General features: G+C 41.8%; 1 protein-coding gene across 2 annotated transcripts; it reads left to right on the top strand.

Moving 5' to 3' along the window:
• The first annotated feature begins 481 nt into the window (after nt 1-481).
• Nucleotides 482-20465, top strand: LOC148084636 (PDZ domain-containing RING finger protein 4-like). Of its 2 annotated transcripts, none has more exons than XM_087785994.1 (9): nt 482-610; nt 12068-12333; nt 12562-12664; nt 14799-14897; nt 16787-16849; nt 18205-18306; nt 18437-18556; nt 18787-19776; nt 19838-20465. In XM_087785994.1, exons 1-9 carry the CDS (start codon nt 542-544, stop codon nt 20408-20410), a joined length of 2385 nt encoding a protein of 794 aa, XP_087642120.1. In that variant the 5' UTR covers nt 482-541; the 3' UTR covers nt 20411-20465. The 2 variants fall into 2 exon arrangements, with proteins under 2 accessions (XP_087642120.1, XP_087642119.1); XM_087785993.1 differs by having other exon boundaries at nt 18431-18556.
• Nucleotides 20466-21347: the final 882 nt, after the last annotated feature.

Raw genomic sequence — 21347 nt, 5'->3', positions numbered from 1 at the left:
GCAAAAAGATTCCAAACACACATAACAAACTACAAAGACTAACAAATACAGGATTTACATTAAGTTAAAACGAAAAGCAAACAGAATGTACAACAAATTTAATTAAAGAAAACACAGATGGGGTCTCTTTACGACACAAATACAGTTTTGAATAGAACACAAAACAATTACCAAATGATTAAAAAGCTCACACAGACACATTGTCCAGTGTCAGACCTCCCTCCTTTACACACACACTTGTCTCCTCCAGCCAATCCTCTCTCTGCTCATGAGGTGTAGTGGGTGTGTATGTGCGTCGGAGTAGAAGGTGTGTCTCCGCGAGCTAAAAGTGTGTGTGAGCAGCAGCGAGCGCTCAGTCAGAGGAGACAGAGTGGAAGCATGTGAACACACACACACACACTCTCCTCATGTACTGTGCCTGGGAGCGACGGAGTGGATCTCTGGTGAGACGCACAGAAGGGGGGTTGAGTGGGCAAGACAGTTTGACCCCCGGGGGGGAGACGGAACTCACATCTGCATCTTGGTTTCCGTGACGACGAGGATGGGCTGCAATCTGTGCACCTTACAGAAGCGAGAGGAGCACTACAAACTACTGTACGAGATCGCCCAGGTGAGTGAGGCAGACGAGGAGATCAAAGTGTGCAAAGAGGAGAGATAAATGAGATACTTCCTGGAAGTGTGTGTGTGTGTGTGTGTGTGTGTGTGTGTGTGTGTGTGTGTGTGTGTGTGTGTGTGTGTGTGTGTGTGTGTGTGTGTGTGTGTGTGTGTGTGTGTGTGTGTGTGTGTGTGTGTGTGTGTGTGTGCGTCTATCAAAGTCAGCTCAGCTAGTTATCCTCGCAGCAGCAGAGGAGAAGTTCGTCTTCCGGGGAATTCAATGGCTGTCGGGAAGCAAAAACAGTTCAAAGACTTTTTTGTTCCCTCTTTTCCTCTCACTCGCTTGTTTGTTGGATTTCTCCTCTAGCTGACCTCATCTTCTACCCGACAAGTTCTTTTTTAAAAAAAAGCTATTGTCACAGTCTTTTGAAGGAGATTTCACAGTTAGCCGTGAGACTTGCAGACGATCCGGTTTCACCTGGGCTGAAGATGAATGTTTAACTTGAGGTCTCGCAGTGCCCTTGGCTGGCCGATTTGAAAGAAGGAGGCAAGGCGAGAGAAAACAAGGATATCATTATAAGTCTAAAACCTTTGTAAAGATCTTATTTAAAAATAGTCTAAGCCACATACTTTTAAAAAACTATGATGAGAAAGAGTGACTCTACGCTCTCAGATGGACATGATTTAATCCACAATACAAGTTCTAGTCCATCCAAACATGGGAGGCAGCAGCTGGCTGACTGAAACCTTCTCCAGCTCTTCTGCAGAGACACTGAGATGTTCCCAGGTCAGTTCGAGCCTGTCCTGGACTAGTGGTTCAGCAGAGAAGTGAAGACACTTCAGTCGTGAAGCTTGTCTTTTTTGTGAATCTCTGAGAGATGAGAAAACTCATTTAACGGCTCAAACACGCTTCTTTTCTTATTCAATTAGCATTGATATTCATAAACACTCCAGTGTCACAAAACCAATTGTGGTGTTCTACAGTGGACCAGCGCTGGGCTCATTCATTATTTATTGCCGTACACTCTTGCACTCGGCAAGAAACCAGATCCAGCCTCAGTGTCCAACACAGGTAGTGTTGTTGTGTTCAAGTCTTCGCACATGTTGAAGTTTTATTCTCACAAATTAAGTTTTTGTTTTTGTTTTTCCAACTTTTCTAATCTTCAATTCTTACCTTTTCCCTGGTCCATGCCAGCAAACAGACTTTGCATGTGTCTTGTCATAAGAGAGTTAATTTTCCTTAGAGTTTGAATCTTGTTTGAGGGAGAAAACGTCCAGCTTGTCTTTCATTTAGGAACTACTGGAAGTTAAAATATTGTAAACTGGTTCATTGAAGAACACCTGAGCTCATGTCTGAGAGTTGTTCCGTTGTTGTCGTGGTTGTCGACAAAAGTGATGGAAATAGTTGTTGGAAATATCTGCTTGTGGTGCTGAAGTGCTACAATTCCCTCTCTGCTGCAACACTAGACCATGACGGGGATCATATTTGGACTCGCTTTTTTTCTGAGGTGTCATCCAGAATTAACACTGTCTGCGTGCTAATCTGGTGCAGCCCTGGCTCCAACTCAATATCCTCCGTGTCTTATAAAAGTAGTTTCACTCTATGCATTAAATGGAAACAGGATTATAGTGTAGCACTGTGACCGTGTCAATTCAACACTTTTTGAGCTGGAAAAGATTGATCCGTGCTGAATAGATTTTTGATTTTTGTGTGAAACCACCAGAACCGGTCTTGTGTGGACGTTTTGTTTCATCTGCAAAAAACTGGCAGAGACAAACAAAAACATGTCCCTTATGGTTTCCCTCGTTTCCTCACTGCTGGAGTCACGGAGCTGTGGCAGCCGGCCAAGAAAACTGTGTGTAACTGTGTGTGAGGACGAGAGCTCAGTAAGTGTGTCAGTGTGACTCTTTAAAAAAAACAAAATGTGAGAGGTTTAGTGGATCCAGAGAGACCCGTCAACAAAAGCAGACACTCCAGTCTTCCTTCTTTTGTCTACTCTTCCTCCATCTATTCTCCATCTCCATCACTCATTAGTCTCTCGCTCTCCCTCTTTCACGCTGGCACACTATTCCAGGACCTACCCTTCCACCGCCAGACTCCACCTGCTCATTATCCGCCAGGAAGAAGCTCTAGCAAAGCAACAGAAGCAGATCAATGATGTTTCTAGTAGAGATGTGAGACTCTCGTCTTATATGGATCCTTGTCCAAGTCAATAATGGTGACTAAAGTTAACAAGCTCTCATTTGTTGACTTCCAATAGTGTCGATTTCTACAAAATCTAGCTAATTTTCTACTCACCCCTCATGTCGACTAAGGGTTGAAAATATTTTCAGATTAATCCATTTTTAGAGTTATAGGGAAAAATGTATGTCCGTTTGAATGCAGTCTTCATCTTCGTCCAAAGTGGCGCACTTAAAACATCCAATACCTCTGTGCTGCTCGTCTTTAATGTCCATCTTGTATTGAAGATTTAAGGAAGCATTTTTTTCTGAAGAAAAGTCTATAATTTTAGCCGTTTGTGGCAGAAGTTTAAAGAATAACAAGCAATACAGGCAGGAAGTACTTCGGGTAAATATTGCAAGTGCCTCCAGTGTAATGAACCATGACCATCACTTAAGTAAACCATCATTTAAGATTACTCTTAGTCGACATGAGGGTGAGAATAAATGAGTAAAGTTGAGTTTTTTCTAGGGAACTATCCCTTTAACATGGAAATCTTCATAGCGTTTGTTCGTTTTTGCGTTGGAATTTATCATTAGTTCCTCCGCAGTAAAAGGAACTATGACATTCCGTGAAATCCTAGGGATGACTGAGGACGAGAGGATACAGTCAAATGCAGCAGCTTATAAAGCGGATGTTAACGGCTTTCTCAAGAGTCATGTGGTCTGTAAAATCTGAAAGTAAAGTACTTGGTCAATACCACACACACAATATATTGTATAGTTGCCCCTGTATTATAATACTATGGTATCGCCAGATTCTTTGAAATACAAACGTCTAGTTCACATAGGATCATTTAAATACAATTTTGGGTCTTCAAGGGTCACATGGTTATAGTGATGACCAGCAAAAGTAATAGCCACAAAAAAAAACCTCCGTCCTGAAGCAAATTCCAGTTCATATTTTATGCAGCTCTATGAATGAGTCGGTGATGCAAAAGGTATCAGACACAGACCCGAGTTTGGCTGACCCACAACACCACTTGACAAGATAAATATAATCATTGAAGACTAAACTAAAGCTGCTGTGTGTGACGGGTCTATATAGATCAGTCCACTGCAGACTGCTGCTCAGCCACTCGTCCAGCCTGTGGGACAGCATGTAGACAGAAGACTCGTCCAATCAGCCGCCACTGACAGTGTCAGAGAGCAAGGAAGCTGTGGACGGTCAGCTGCTGCCTCCATATGTCCGGACCAGACCTGGACCAGGATCAGGAGATTGCTCACACATGGCAACGATGACTCAAAGCTTTCCAAGAATTAAGAAATACTGAATTCCATCATAAATATATTGATCAAACTGGACTGGACGGAAACCTGGTGAGAAGAGTGAGTGACGACTGATCAGTGACAAAACTACATTTCAGATACCAGAACTGATCTGGTGAAGGTCACTCTCCAGAGCTGCACAAAGTGTTCACCTTTGCCAAGCTCCTAAGTACACATACGACTGTTCCTTCATGTTTTTAATGAGCCCAAGTTCAAGCTAGAAACAAACTTTGGTTGTGTATGTCAGTCATTTCAGTCATCCCAGCACTAACAAAAAAGGTTGAACTCTACAACCAAGTTGAGCTGTACTTAAACATTTTCAAATTCTTCCTTCAATCCTAACAATGTATTCAGAGATTTTTACATTTGCAGTATTTCTGACATTATTATACTGTATTGTTAGATTAAAATTATTATATACGTATACGCCATACTTAAATGAATGCTAAAAGATAATCAAAATTTAAAGCATAAATGAATCGCTTGATCTAAAGAGCGGGAACGTTTGACTACACATTTACAATCAAGATTTCACTCCAGACTGTTTTATACTGTTTTAAGACAAGCTTGAAACAGAATTAGATACGACACCGGACAATTCAAACATCTGTTTATTTGCAAATCACACCTCAAATTGTAGAAAGAACGACACAATACACATCCGGGAAAGGGGGGAACGAAAGACGGAAGAGAAATCGACCCCCACCCGAAAACATTTGAATAATTAAATTACAGGAAGAAAAATTAGGAAGTCTCTCAATGGGGGAGTGGTGACACAGGGAACTTGAAAGATCAATTTGGCGGGAAATTTAACATAAATATAGCGATGTTTATACAGATCGGGACCACTCTGTCCGGGGCTATTGATCTGTAAAGTTGCTGGAAGAGATGGGTCTGGTCGATCGTTATACGAAGCTTGTATTTTCTTTGACCTGAAGCGGCGAATAAACGACCCGTTACACACTCTGGATTGTTCATCTTTCTCCACGAAGCGAAGTATAAGACCCGGGACGGAAGCGACTCCGTTTTTTGATCCTTTTAGTATATTCAACCCACTGAGCTTTTTATAACTTTTCCTTGCAACTTAATATCATAATATATGATACATTTCACAAATTTTGGATTGAACTATACACGACAGGGCAAAAATGTGACATTAAAAAAAACAATAGGAAGTAGAGATATTTGTACAAGTGAAATGAACAACTATTCAAGAACAACCTACAGCGACAATGATTGCTAGCTCGATGCTAACACAGTGAGCATCTGCTTTTCTTTTGCTGGTTTGAACTGATTTACATTTAGAAAATACTTTTTTCTTCTTATTTTGTGAAACTCAAATATGTTATGTCATGTAACCTGTCAATGGTTCAGCTCTGAATTCTAAAAAAAAACTAAAACCATTGAGACATGTGACCTTTCATATTTTCAAGATTTCTCTGCTCCTGCTTTAGATTTGACCTTTCTGAGTCAAATCCTCTTTGTCTGTGGTCTGAATTTAAAACACCAGACTCAGGTCTGTCTGCCTTCCACAGGCACGAAAGTACTGTCTATTATTTACAGTTAAACATCTATTTTTGAATGTGTGTATGTGAGATTAAGGTATTTCTATTGTTTGATGGTTTTGTATTGTTTAATTGTTGTGTAGACTTTGTCTTGTTGATCGTGTCGTGTGTGCATCTAGTACATGCTCTGTTTCTCTGTGTGCTTTCATATTGGCCTTTGTTTTCTGTGTATTTGTGTGTGTTTGTGTGTGTGTGTGTGTGTGTGCGTGTGTCCAGCTTGAATGACAACAATCGTGGTTCTGCTCCAGCAGTCGTCTTTCCCCTGTGTCAGCTCAGATAAGCCCAGAATGAAGCTCTTTCTGTGGGGAGACTGACACTCCCTCAAACCCTCCGAAAACACACACTCACGCACAGACACACACGCACAAAGAAGGGTCTCTGTGTCCATTCATCACTTGTATTGTGTGCTTTTTTCACAAGAGTGTGAAAATGTCACTCAGGCTTTTAGCGACAGACAAAATCAGCTGTTATCAGTCTCTCATTGATCAGCATGAGTGTTTGGGATGATAACGGGATTCACGTCATAAAGACCTAAAATGCAGGACAAAAGATTTCCTTTTGTTTCCCCAGTGAGTCGACAATCACTCAAACTCTTCCAGGATGTGGAGTCAGCAGTCAAAACCTCACATATATTTATATTTATCTCCTGTCAAATCAGCTTCAGTGCAAAATTTTGCTATATTTTGCGCTATTTTTTACTTTTGTGTTTTTCAAATTGTATATATTTTGCCAAAGTTGCTGGAAACAAAATGTCGATGAAACCAAGAAAAGAGCAGCAGCAATGACGTTTTTGTACCTTGGACGGAAGTGTTGCTCTCCTTCAGGTAATCTAATGGCAGTTGGGCAGAAGCCCAGGGGCGAAGGCAAGGCCTGACAGTATCTTATCAATAGTTTGTTTTGATTATTTGCGACAACAGAACCAGGACTTTGATCTAAACTGATCTCAAACCCAGGATTCAAGTCCAGATGTTACTCCAACAGCAGCTGTGGTCATTTCATCAGCTTCTTCCTGCTTTCTAGACTGTCAACCACACGCTCCGGATAGGCTCCGGGTCCAGGTGGTCCGGAGGGAGATCGGGTTCCACTGGGCTGTTGGTGTTAAGTTCCCACTTAACCAACTTGAGCTTGAAAGTCATTAGAAGCTATCAGAGTCTAGTTACAGATAATATGACAGTCCACCATCTGTGAAGGTGGTGGTGGGGGATGCTTCCCTGTGATAGGTCAATGCGGTTTGGTAGAGTCCTGCTGGTCCTTGTTTATGCTTCTGTACTATGTTTTTGACTTTGAACAGGGGATGTCAAGAGATCTTAAACTGAGGTTATCCATTCACAAGTGTGTTTCAACTGGAGACTCCACGGTAAGAGCAGTGTGCTATTACCTGCCAGGTGTCCCACAAAGTTCCAGAGGTTCCTATGGACCACTATAAAAAAAAAAACTTCCCTCATTTGGTTAAATCTTCTCACTTATTGAAAATATCTATCTGCTCATTGGGTTAGCAAATATTTCTTGGCTGAATCCTGTCAGATGTAAGCTTAGTTTTGATGCGTCTCTGAATCGTGGTCATGTAAGTTGTACCAGCTCTGCTTCACTCATACACAGTGGAGGCTCTAAGGCTCCGCTGGAGCTCTGGTCCTCCCAGCAGTCATAACATCGCCATTAATCTGACAGCTGCCACAAGAACAGCAGCTCAGTCAGCATCACCCAGACAACAGAGGGAACCGTCCTCAGACTCCGAGACTCAAATGGGCAATAATTTAGATTGAGGTTCCCGGGGGCCACGGATTAGACCCCCATTATTTATCAAGAGTTCAGGAGAAGGTTCAAATTGCAAATTGTTTCTCTATAAAACTGTCACAAAGGTTAGCCATAAATTCCTGAAAATGTTTGCAGCAAAGTTAAGTAACTTATCTTACCTAAGGTAGATAATAAAATAAATAAATGTATTAGCAGAAGCAACGGCATACGGATTACGATCTCTTTTTTTATGATCACTATTTTGAAACTTTTCAACATGGAAATATACAGAAATTTGAATCAGAGAAATAATTGTGGCACCATTTATTATAGTGATCTATAGTGAAGATAACATTATTTCTGTTTTTTTTAAACATCCAATATATGAAATCGAGAAAAACATTAACTTTAAATAAAAACCAAAACCAAGAAGTAACCAAATGTTTAAAAAAAAAAAAAGGGTAAAGAATTCTCAAGCAGATTTTTCTTTTTGTCTGGAAAGTTCCTCTCTGAACTCAGCAATATTTCTTCCTGCAGAGGAAAAACATTTCCCTCCGCAGCGTTAATGCAGATATTTAAAACGATAATGAGCAGACGAAGGAGGCAGCGCTAAATCTTCACACTCTCGTGGTTCGGGGCAATAAATCGCCGCATAATTAAGGAAACACGCTGAACCTGAAAGTGAAAACACTTTAGCGCCGAGCGGGAAACTAAAAGATTCATGTGCTTTTTGCATAAATCAATTTGAGCAGTAGCCACCAGCGAGAACTTCACTGCTTCTAGCTAGAACTTTCCTCTTCACTAATGTGTTATCTTATCTTCAGAGCCAAAAGTGTGTTTGAAGCTGGAAGTGAAAAGAAGTTTGTTTTTTCACACATTTAATCAACTATTTGGCAAATTGATGGACCAAAGTTGAATTCGGGAAATAATTATGTCTGTCTCTCATATAGGGAGCTGGTCTTGTTTAGTCCTCCAGCATTCTGGCTCTAGTTAAAGTGAGCTCAGTGTATTTTTTAGATGAAGTCACTTTTAAACAACCAACCTACAACACAACTGGAGAAGGGAGTTCTTGAATCGGTGCAGGGTCCTCTGTCATGAGGTCTCCATCGTTTTTCAGAAAGAGCTGAGCCAAAAGACAAATTCTCGATTTACAATCTACCGTATTTCGATTTACAATCTACATTTAGTCTAAGGAAGAATGTGTTTTTTAAACGCTTTTCTGTGTGAAAGAATTAAAGTGGAGGCTGCACTTCCAATGTTAAACATCTAATGTGGATTAAAGTGGGCTAGCATGCGTGTGTGTGTTGCTCTGTGGAAGGTAATGGACGTCTGGTTGACGCAGTTTGTCATAACTGTGTGTCACGGCCGTTAGTCAGGTCCGTTTGCACTGCTGTGATGAATGAGGCCGGCGTGTCGGGTTGTTAGTCATTGTTGAGATCAATCAGAATGACTTTTAATTCATTGTCAAAGAAAAGACTTAAGATTCAATGACATATTAATCCCTCTGTCTCAGCTCGTCTTGGCTTGGAGACAACCGTCATAAGGAGATGTCAACATAACGGCAACAAAACAGAGAAGCAACAGTGATAGAACTGAACCTTGGTTTATTTTTTGGGTTGTCATGAAAGTGTTTGTACACATCAGGCAATTCTGTTGATTTTACATGAGTATCTTTTGTTTTAACTTTAAACCACATCATCTTAAATAATAATTTAAAAAAAACCCTCAAATGTAAAAACTCTCCTGACTCGCTCACATGTTTCAAATGTTGAAGTCTTCCTCTCCAAGATGCAGTAAGTCCCTCATCATCATCAAGTTATTACTTTAGAAAGGTCTCCCCCATCTGAAATCTCGACCCAATCAGCTAGCTTTTCTTCATTACTCCAACTTTTTTCTCAAATATATCCACAAATGGCTCAAATCTTGGCTGGTAATTATTTTTAAAATGTTCTCCTCTTCACTATAAAGTCCCTTATCTTCCCAAACCTTGAAAACTCAGCAGCAACAGCAACAAAAAAGACACCTAATGTTATCATCAACACATCTGCATGAATATAAATAAATAAGCAGCATCAGGGTTCATCTCTCAGGTCTTTCATTTGCAGAAATCATATTTAATTGGCAGTTGGTTCATGTCGCAGTTTGACTCTGGAGTGGGAGCTTGTAGGAAGTGTCATTAAAAACAAGTGGAGACAGGAGAAAGCGGCGTAATGTGTCTGTATTCATGAGACCTAATTGAAAGGAAGTCTGGCCAGAGCGTGTAGGGAAATGAGACGCAGCTGACGGATGATAACCTTTGATTTCCCTCCACTTACATCCGATGTGTGAGGAGTCGGCTGCTGTTGCGAGACAAACCCAGAGAGCGACTCACGGTCATTCGCGGAAGGTTGTGAGATCGCAGCAGGTGGAGGACATCAGCAGGGTGACAGAAAACACTTGATGGACATCAGAGTCCCTGTGCTACTTCCTATCTCTGAGTTGTTTATGCGCCTGACCTTGAGCTGGTCCTCCACTGGAGACTCTGTGTAGAGCAACATGAAAACGATCCAGCTACAGCGGTGCAAACTGCCATGTTATCTTTCGATTATCAACCAGCTGCGAAGACAAAACTATCCTAGCATTCATCCAGGTCTGCTGACAGGAAGAGCACGACACCCGAAGGCAGCTCATGTTCATGCAGCTGAAGTCATTAGCCGGGACTTGTCGCCTGATTCTCGTTTAAACTCCTCCTAACAAGGCGAGCTCAAGAGCTCGCCTAGTTTACTCCTACCGTCCGCCCGGTCCTCTCCATCCTGCACTCGTTCTCGTACTCATTTGCATTTTGGTTATTGCGCTAATTGCTTCTCATTAAGGAGCTTGTCACTTTGATTAATAGGTGTGATAGGGAACGCACAAAACAGGCGAGCAGGAAAAGTGAAGCTGATTGGAGTGAACAACGAAGGAAAATCATGCTTTTCCTGTCAAGTCAGGGCTTTTGTTGTTCATGTTCATGCAGATAATAATTGACTCTTGAGTTTAACCACGGCTCTGGAAACACCAAGATGGTGTGAAATGTTTTGGAAATATTACCATAAAATCTTTGAGGTTGATTTATAGTCAAGTGTGACTCGTAATAACATCTCAAGCTGGTCTCCAGTCACACCAACATTTCCATGTTCATGCTGCTGTGGTTATTTTCACTGTGCAGCACTCGTGCTCTTTTGTGCACATATCTTCTCCATTGGATGGGGGGGGCAAGTTCTTAATATGCTTTTATTTTTTTTATCATATAAGCATATTCAAAATTTCCTATTGAATACTTTTGGAAATGGCCAGATTATTTGTTCAATAATTCTGATGAAATTAACGAAATTGGATCGTTAATTATTTATTTGTCATTTTAATTCCCACAAATTATAAATACATGTTTAATCATATTTTTTTTACAAACCCCTACACTTATTTTAGTAAATCATTGAGATATTAATAATAACACATAGATATTTTAAAATAATTGGTTCTATGTATTTGTACTTTCTCTTTGATTTAAAAAAATATATATATATAATTTATTATTCAATGGCATTAGCAAGCAACAACACACAGTAACACAGTAGATATCTACAGAGATAAACCGAACATTGGTAAGAAGATTTGGTTGCACAAACCAGAAGCCCTCATGCTCCACTTGTTTTTTGGCGTCCGTGTCAGTCCATCATCTGGTCGCTCTCCAGTCACCGCTCCATCTGCTTCGGCTGACCGAGCACGGCCCGAGAGTCATTCAATTTTTTTGAAACCTGTCGTCTGCCTGGAGACACTCGCCGTCTATGACTTTTTATTATTGAAATGAGACATTTATGACAGAGAGACGGGGTCACATGACCCTGCAGCTGAAGGTGTCTGAGCTGCCTTGCCCGTGACGAGGAGAGAGAAAAGCCCTGAAAAACATCAAGGGGACAAAGACGATGACTTTCATCCGTATGTATGTTGACCAGCATTGGGTTTTGCTCTGATGTCTTCTGGCTTTACTATTGATCTGCTTTGTATGTGTGTCTGCTCTTGTAGTCTTGATGTGCATTTGTACCTGATGTTTTTTCCAAGTGGGATTTTTCCAAGACTGGTTCCAGTGGGGTCCTGGTTTTGGTTCTGGCCTGGTTATTTTTGTTTTGGTGGATTGTGGCAACTGTGGATCTGGTCCTTCTCCAGATTGACTCAACTAATCTTCAATAATAATTAAATAAAACACAGAGAAACACCTGTTTCAGTCCCACATAAGCAGTTGTAACTAAATAAAGCAGCCAGTAACAACTAAGTGACATTTCTATAGCAGCAGTTAATCAATAGCCGACCAACAAAGGACCCTGAGGAACTCTGAACCTTAACCTTTAGAACCGTAGGTCGGATAAACTCGTGTTTAGAATGACTGGGAACTGGTTTTATTGGCAACAGTAACCTTTAACTAGAAACGGTTTGAAGGTGGCCCATGGGATCTGATGTTTCCCTGGTCTGACACAAGTACTGCTAGTTTGAGGTCTGGACCGACACTGACGTAACACACTGTAATTGGACAAACACCAGAGCCAGGAAGACATCTGAGAACCAGAGTTAAATTAAGACTGTTACATCAAAGGAATGGACCACCTAGACCCTGGCTGACACAAGCAACTATCATGACAGAAAACATTTCCCACTGTTCTCTTCACCAGGTGAACGGTCGAGACTTCTCCAGGACAGAGCGTGATGGCACGGTGTCAAATCGACGGGACCCCATCATGGTCCAGGTCATCCGCCGGAGCCCCGCCAGAGAAACAGCAGCAATCGCACACAACCACGACATGGCACCAGAGGACTCGTATGCTGTAGACGTGTGCACGCAGACAGACATCACTTTTGAACACATCACAGCGTTGGCAAAGCTCCGACCGATGACTCCCCCAGTCCCAGACATCTGTCCCTTCCTGTTGTCTGACAGGTGAGTCCACGGAAGTAGTATATACCATCTTTGAAAGACTATATGATGAGAGATCTTTAGATGTATCAGTGCTTCTTTTCGCAAGGTTATAATGATAGCTTATAAAAGCCCTGCCCTTGTCAAGAACGTATGTGGCCTTTTAAACACACAACTCAACTTACTAGTCATTGACACATGGAACTGCTAAAAAACTGTTTTTTCTAAGTAACCATGTTTCCTGTCTTCCAGCTGTCACTCTCTCCAGACCATGGAGCATGAGTTCTACGAATGCCCAGAGTACTGCTCTAACATCCCGGCTGACCTGGACAGAGTGGACCAGTACGAGTATGAGGTAATTCTACTCCACTGGTAAATTACTGAGGGTCTCCCTTTAGTTTTGTGTCTTTTTTTAAATACATTTTAACATCACTTAAATTCAAGCACAGTTAACGAGAGGTCTACTGGGATATATATTTTCTCTTGTTGCAACAAATATTAAAACATGAAGTTCTTTCATTGTGCTCTGAAAAATGAGAAATAAAATGATAGCAGTTTTGCTCTTGGGCTGACGCCTTTGGTGCGTTTATTGTCAGTCTAAAGCACTTGGTCAGACGGTGATGTCTGCTCCTCGCTGCTCTAATAGACACTTTCTGGTTCAGAACACTGCATTGTGCGTCATTAAAACTCATCCTCCGCCAGCTGCGGTCCCGTGTGAGGTGTCAGCCCTGGATCAGATCCACCAACCCAAACTCATCAGACATTTCCCTGCTACCTCTGGTGCGTTCAGGTGCATCAAAGTGGAACATGAAGTGTTTGCTCCTCAACTGGATGAAAGCAGGGAAATTCCAGCTGACAGGGAACATGGATGTTCAGATATGTAAAAGCATCTTCCTCTACCTAGTGTGAAGCCGGATTCTGTTTAACATTTCCTTATAGTCTGGACTGTCCCGAACCAGAGAAGGTCTGAGCTTTATCCAGGTTATAAAAGTGGACCAATGCACAGATCTTGGCGATCAAATAAGTTCTTAAGATGTTTCTCAATGTTTGTATTGACCAAGAGGTGCCAGAGAGCACTGCTTTAGGAGTTATGTGTCTTTTCCACAATATTGTTCCTAGTGCTTTGGTATGATTTATGACTACATCCTACGGACCATTTGGCCTCTGAATAACTGGCTTGGGGACGGGGTCTAGCTTACAGGTGAGGAGAAAGGATGGAGCACCCTAGAGAAGATCCACCATCCAAGCAGAGAGATATCAAACTGACGCTCTATTTCTTGTCCTACCATCATTCACTATAATCTTCCGTGAAAAATGAAACTAATTTTCAGTTGGTGTCGTTTTCCATCTGTCATTATTCAGTTCGGTCCAGTCATTGAGCCTCTTTACTGTTAGAACATCTGGGATTAGTTGAAGATTCCACAATAATCCTAGGGAACACATCCATGTTATGATCCTCATTTAGCTGCCAAACAACGTGAACCTCTGGGTGTCGAGGTTGGACTTACCGTTGGTTAAATGCCAGAGAAATTAATGAGTCTGCCTGTCAATCCATGCTATCATGGTTTTGCACAACAGTGGGAGAAAGTGGGGGGATGGTCCGTTTTTTATTCATACCATCCTTGCACACTTATCCACTTACTGGTCCTACGGCTTATTTTACGTTACTGGAATGAATCTTGCAGCTCAGGGTTAATGAAGATCACGGCAGGAATTCTACTGGCGTGATCGCCTCGGCAACCATTTTGGATGTAACAACGGCCAGTTGAGCTTCAGCCACAGAATCCTATGGTGATGTCATCATCTGAAACCTGTTGCGGCTAAGCCGAAGAAGCTATCAGGAAGAGACAGACTTCTGAACACAGCGGATATCTAACTTGTGTTGGCTGTCTTAAAGACCAGCTCAAGTACTGTCTCTGCCTTGTGGAACTAACTAGTCCTATTACAAAATAAGGACCTTGTAAGAGCAACCCTGAATGACCTGATCGGTGGGCTGGGACAACAGAGCAGCACTGTTGAGAGGGTTTTACAGTGAAGAGATAATACCATAACTGATACCTTTTTCAGCATGTCCCTTCATTCATTCGTTCATTTATTTACCGCTAAATCTCTTATGGAGGTTATGGGAGGGCTGGAGCCTATTCAAGTTTTGGACAGGAGGCGGGGGACAACCTGGAAAGGACACCAGTTTGTCGCAGGGAACACAAAGACACAACCATTCACACACACAGTCATACCTCCCGACACTTTTCTAGTTTACCCACACAACACGGCAAAAAACATACAAACTCCACACAGAGATGTGAGCATGTCTCTTGGTAAAGTTAATATAAACTGTGAATATTTATTCTTTCACCAACAAGATGATAGATGAGTTTGATAAAGATGTTCTCTGCCTGTGGAATCCATCCTGACAATGAAAGGAGACTCTGGTGTTTTACAGGAACAGTAAAAAAAAAATGATTTGTAATATAATGTGTGTTTTATAGGAAGTAGAGTTGTACAGACAGAGCAGTCTGGAGAAGCTTGGACTGACACTCTGCTACAGGACTGATGACGAGGACGACATTGCTATCTACATAAGTCAGGTAAAAATATGCTGTTGTCTGTGTTTACCAACACGTTTCATTAAATCTTGGACCATTGGGTTGTAAAGACGTCCAGATGCCTTGGGGAAACAGCTCTTAATGTGTATGTTTAAACCATCCTCATTGAGTCAGAGGCTTTAGGCTCATCGAAGAGAAATAAACTGCTCTTGATTTCCCTGCTGACTTTTACCACAAGGTCTTGAGCTGAGGGACCTTAAGCAGCCTTTATATTGCGGCAATGATGGTAATGTTGGCATACCCTGTTCTCTTGTGGTCCATGGCAAAAAATTAACTAATAAATTACTCCAAGAAAAGGGACTCCTTAGTCAGCTTACCAGTATGGTTCCTGACAACACATCACACAAAGGATCCATCATCAACAGGGTTAGGTGGACCTGGTCTAGAAGGGTAAACTATGTTTTCATAGGAGATGAACCAGAAGGGCGACATCACACGGTCATTTACACCCTGACGCAGGCGTGGAGTCTTCCTCCTCTTCACTCCCTCACTGCCACGCTATAATCGACCCCTCTAATTAGCTCCATCAGTTCTCCCTGACCCATTCAGATTTTTACGACCAACTCTCTCCACTCATATTCTCTATTCTTGTGCCGTTTCATTTCTCTAAATTGAGAACCACAAGAGAGATTCTTCACAATGTCTGACAATTGAAGGAATTAGATGAATATGTGGACTGGCAGCAGCTGCAGATTCCATTATGGGACACAAAGACTAGGGTGTGATAGAGGCAGCAACAAGGGTTATTACAATGTGACGATCTATGCTCAGATCGCTCTCCGTCTCCTTTTACAGACGACGAAAGCACCAGCTGAATATGATAAAAAGATAAAAATGTAAATGTGGCTCTGCGGGATGTATTTATGGAGAAGTTTATTAACATCTTTACCACAAAAACAACCCGATGATGATTCCTTGTTTGGTTGAACAATTTCTCAAAGGAAGATGCTTCTAACCCAGACTTACACCACAAACGCAGTATCCCCACTGTAAGCTTACCCTTAAATTAAAGATTTACTTCTTTCATATATGGATTTTCCCCTAATGTCTGTGTTTGACAAGTCAAAGTGCCAACAATATTTGATCCATAAAGAAAAGTATCCTAATTTCAATCCTAATATTATTCAATTGAGGCCTATTTCATCTGCCAAAAATGAGGATTATAAGCCCCAAATATGATGTTACTCCGATGCTTATCACCCCTCCAAGCTACATATAGTGCAGAATCGGCCCATCTTGTCAATCCACAAGATGGGCCTAGATCGGCTTTGGATGGCAAGCACATGGATCTTCTGATCTTGTAGTGTGCATCATCATACTGTATCTCTGCTTCAAATAGTTTTAAAGGAAGTCACTTGCTGGCTGCGTCATTGGAGGAACCTGAGGAAGATTTGAACGAACACTGGATGGGTTTGAGGCAATTCTGATTATTCCTGATTCCTTGAAGGGTTGTTTGTCCGCACAGCGGTACATCCTTTTGTCCATATCAGAAAAATGGTTTCTGAATTAATTTCTACTTTGTTTCTTTTTCTGCGCCTTCCTTTTCTGATCTACACAACACATCACACAGTTTGACATGCACTAGGTTTTTGGTTTAATTTACGCTTCAACTCTACAATAACGGCTGGATAAAGGTTGTTATTTTCCTGGTCCATATAAATCGTTTGAAGCCAGTAAACATTTATTCTCCTATTACTATGAAGGTTTACCCCCAAAGGTATTCCTGCTATCATGAACCAGCGTGTGGTCAGCGACTCATCAAAGCTGAACTCAGCATGTCATTGCAGGGATAAACTGGTCACGTCTCTGAAATACATTACTACTAAATCATCCTGTGTAATGCTCCCTAAAGTGACCAGTTTGGTTTACAGGTGGAAGCAAACAGTATTTCAGCGAGAGATGGTCGCATCAAGGAAGGAGATCGTATTTTGCAAGTGAGTATCAGAAGCTGTAGGTTCAACCGCACATGTGAAAGAAAACAAAACAAGTGATTGATTCAAGGCCGTATTTCTATTAAGCATTCCCAGATCCCTGATCTGCACTTGTCTGCATATTTAAGGAGCTAGAATTAGAGTTAGAATTAAAGTGTCTTCCTTTAATTCCAGACTCGGCGGGGAAATTAAAGTGCTTTGTCAAAGCTACACAAAGCACAACATTTTCTAGAGTGCCAGCACATTATTTAAAGAATCCAGATAAGAAGTTCCTTACAATAGAGACTGCAGAAGCACAGCCCCTTTCATGTTTGACTTATTAAATGCTGTTAAGAGACACTTACAGAACGTTCAGTAATCATACAATTTTGTTCAGCCTGTGACTTAGACTGTATTTTAGATTTTACCCCTTGTGTTCCAAAACATTGTACTTTTGGACTTACTTACTACACAACATTGTACAATAATACTTGAAATGAATGTGTGTCAAGGTTGGTAAGTATATTCAATAATTTGTGACCTAGTTTGTATCCTCATTTTTTTTCCATCTAGATGAGGGATAGTGTTCCTCCTATCATTAAGAGTACACAACAATCATTTCGAACATCCATCGTTTGTTTGCATTGTGAGGGCGAGACCCGCTGTATGCTCGGCCCTATTATCTGCCAGTGGCAGCCCCATTACTCTAGTGAGGGGAAGATGAACGCCACCTGTCACGCAACAGTTAATTGTGTGTCTGGATGGGTGCGCTCACAGCCCACGGACTGTCCTGCATTAGTGGACCCCCCTCTGCAAGCGACTCACCTCTACTAACGAAGGAGGCGACGGGGGCGTGAAGAGAGACGCCCCTGGGAAAAAAAGAAAATTGATTAAATGAAGGATAGAAAAAATAGAGCTGGTTATTATCAAGGAATACCCATTTACTTAACTTACAAAACCATTTACTTAACTTACACAACCATTTACTCTGGAGAATTCCAGGTTCTGAGTAACCCTATGAAAGCACAGGGAACACATTTTACATAAACATTTTAACTCAACACAGAAAGACACTAGCTTGCCTCATATATGAACAACCTTTGTGCTGAGGTACCACTATCCCAGCGTGTGCCTCCAGTATAGAGATAAAAAAAAACTTGAACTATCTGATTACACGCTATGCTTTACAAATGTACTCTTTGCTGTACAAATATTACTTACTTACTTACTCTCCTTCAATGTGGAAAATGTTACTTCAAATTCAAGTTTTTTAGCATTTCAAAAAGTTTCAAATATTGATATGTAAATATTCACATTGCAAGGCACACACCACAAGGCGGAGTTCTGACCCAAATCATGGGCTTGTCTTTCATGAACAGATAAACGGCTGTGAGGTGCAGGACAAAGAAAATGCCTTGGCCTTGTTGGCGAGTGAAGAAGGAACAAACATTCTCCTGCTTGTAATGAGACCAGGGATGCAGGTGAAGTCTCCCTTCCATCAACTTGACAACTTGTCAATTAAGACCTGCAAGCTTCCTTTGCTTTGAACCACAACTGTGTGATTGGTGCAAAAGGCGAGACAGATTTCTGACAAGATATTTCCAGATGGAGGGGGAAGAGGAGGAGGTTTGGCTTGATGAGGATCAACAAGAGATGGTGGAGGAGCTAAAGAAGGAGAACGCCGAGGAACACAGTAAAAAGAAGAGTATCCACTGTGACGGGAGAATTGGGGTGAGCCAAACCTTGTTCTCCTTAGATTAAACCTGTATGTAACTCATGGTATCTGACTGATACTTGCGGAATGAATTGGGTTGGTGCTGTTTGTGCAAAGTTCTTCCCCTTTGTTCAACCTTAAATAGTTTGAATACATCCCAATAGACGTCCAAAGGTTACGTTTCAGAAACAACAAACTAAATTTGCTGAACCTATCTTGACACTTTCTGTCTTTTCTCCAACATTAGTATCAAGATGAAGATGAAACAGACACTGCCACCTGCTCTTCCAAGAATCAAGACAAAGACAGTGGATTCGGATGCAGTACAGATAGTCCTGAGCACCATCCTTTACTGACTGAACTTTGTCGAAAAAGTCCTGCTCAGTGTCTAAGGGACCAATGGCGGGCAAATCATCCACATAATGGACAGGACAAAAAAAGCCAGTGTCATGAAGGGGTAGTGAGTATACGCAAAGGTGGTCGGGGGATCTTAGGACTGGAGAATCATTTCCAGAAACTTTTAGAACTCAAGTGTCAAATTAGGAAAGGAGGCGAGTGTGGGGTGTACTCTATTCGACACAGTATAGAGTGTAGCCTCACAGAACAGGGAGAAGACGAGGAAGGAAATGATGCTGAAGAAGCAGAAAGAGGGGGAGTGATAGAGAATGAGCTCAAAATATTAAATGACGAACTGCGTAGCATTGAGCTAGAGTGCCAAAGCATCATGCAGGCCCACCAGCTCCACCAGAGCCAGCAGGCAGATGTTTCGCAGTCTCCCGGGAGAAGGTCAAGAGACAAACGCTGTGGCTGGTTGGCAGATATCCACGAGCACCCAGAGAGATTGGACAGTGATAAGGTCCCAGACAAGGACAGCTCTAGTGCCTACAACACAGCAGAGAGTGCACGCTCAACACCACAAGGCACAGGGAGATCTCAAGATGTTTCCATGCAAAATCAAAAAAACCTAAAAGGTGTTCCACCAGTACGCTCTTTTCCAAACCCTATTCCAGTACCTGCAGGCACGCTAAGCCAGGGTAAACCATCGGACCAAGGCTGTGTTTTTTCAAGTAGCCCTGACCAGAGCAATCCTTCCCGGTCTGAATCAGACCCAGCTCTGCCTGCAGATGATGAGCGGTGTGAGAAAAAAGGGAGAACCAGGAGATCAAGAAGAGCAATTACCTTTGGTTCCTGCCAAACAGCCCCCTACCACGACCCAACATGTTCCCAACAACTGCAAGTAAGTATCGTGTTGTTTTTGAAAAAGTGTTCCAAGAGATAACGTTATTGTTTTTTTTCAGAGCTACATGCAGCTTCTTCAACAGCACTCCTCTCTTGAGTATTCCCAGAGCCACATAAGTCTCCTTAGTGTATGCCGGGATCCCCTGCACCGTGGTGGACACCCTGGGGAGCCACGTTTGGAGTGGAAGGTCAAAGTGCGAGCTGACGGTACTCGTTATGTGGCTCGGAGGCCGGCACGGGATCGGATACTAAAGGAAAGAGCTCTGAAAATCAGAGAGGAGCGCAGCGGAGGCATGACTACAGACGATGACACCATGAGTGAGATGAAGATGGGTCGGTACTGGAGCAAGGAGGAAAGGAAGCAGCACTTGGCCCGAGCCAGGGAGCAGCGGAAAAGAAGGGAGTTCATGCAGAGGAGTCGTTTGGAGTGTCTGAAGGAGGGACCACAAAGTGGGGCAGAGGGCCGTAGGGAGGTCAATATCCTGGAGCTCAGTCACAAAAAGATGATGAAGAAAAGAAACAAGAAGATCTTTGACAACTGGATGACCATCCAGGAGCTGATGAGTCATGGAGCCAGAGTCCCAGAAGGGTCAAAAGTTCACAATGCCTTCCTGTCTGTCACCACTGTCTGAGTCCAATGATCGAACTCACTATCGAGGGTGGATCAGTGATGCTGTGTTGATGATCGTAGAGGACCTTTTAAGCATGTTGGTATTTATCTGAAGAAAGTTTCTCCTGATTGTCGTTAGTGCTTTTGTGCAACACACCGACTTCAGTTTCCAACTGAAGCCACTTCACTTCTCTTTTTTCAGGTTTTTTATACGACAAAGGAAATATTTTTCTCTTTGTAATTGTAACTTTTTGTAAGAACCTTTTTACACTGAACGTCTGATAGTCTGACATGATTGTGGTATTGTAGCTTCTACATTGTTTTGATTCAGATAAATAGCCAAAAGTTTTATTGTCCAACTCAAAATCTTCATTCCTGCTCTGAGTTAGGTTAAACTCAATTAAGGTTAACTTCTCAAAAGCGGTTATCTATTGAGTTTGTCCTAGGTCTATACTGGTACGCCTTATTAGTAAGACATCTATGTAACCAGTAGTCCACTTGTTGCTATAGCATCCTACCATGAGGGATGAATGTGAATTTGTTCGTTAATTTAGTTGATATGAAAAAATTCTCCAACTTACAAACACCGCCTCTGATAATTGTATTATCTCCACCATTACCCTAACCAAGGGAAGTCTACATTAGTATCATGAATAGGTTCTTGGTTGTCTTGCTTTACTTAGCAGTGATATCAGCTCCTCAAATTAGAAGTAACTTATTGATACATATATACAATTATTGTTATGCTGTCCAATAGGCTCTTTTTTATTTATTATGTTTTGACATGTGTTTAATTTATATTTGTTCATAAACTGTGACCTCTAAACATGCTGCCTTTCCAGAAGCCATCAGGTTAGCGTTGCTGGAATTTGTTTGGGTAATAAACTGCTGGAAACTACTTCTCTTGTGTTCATGATTTCTTGTGTTTCCTTCAAGTGGTTTAACTGTCAAGACAAATA

This window comes from Callionymus lyra, chromosome 3, assembly GCF_982586985.1.
Source record: "Callionymus lyra chromosome 3, fCalLyr1.hap1.1, whole genome shotgun sequence".
NCBI classification, from domain to species: Eukaryota; Metazoa; Chordata; class Actinopteri; order Syngnathiformes; family Callionymidae; genus Callionymus; species Callionymus lyra.
The sequence above is the reverse complement of the archived record's forward strand: the minus strand, read 5'-3'. Positions and strand labels throughout refer to the sequence as shown.

Excerpts from the sequence above, each read along its gene's own strand:
- LOC148084636 (XM_087785993.1), top strand. The coding sequence starts at position 542 with ATGGGCTGCAATCTGTGCACCTTACAGAAGCGAGAGGAGCACTACAAA. Across the intron at positions 611-12,067 it reads TACTGTACGAGATCGCCCAG|GTGAACGGTCGAGACTTCTC; the intron begins GTGAGTGAGGCA and ends TCTCTTCACCAG. Across the intron at positions 18,307-18,430 it reads TAATGAGACCAGGGATGCAG|ATGGAGGGGGAAGAGGAGGA; the intron begins GTGAAGTCTCCC and ends AGATATTTCCAG.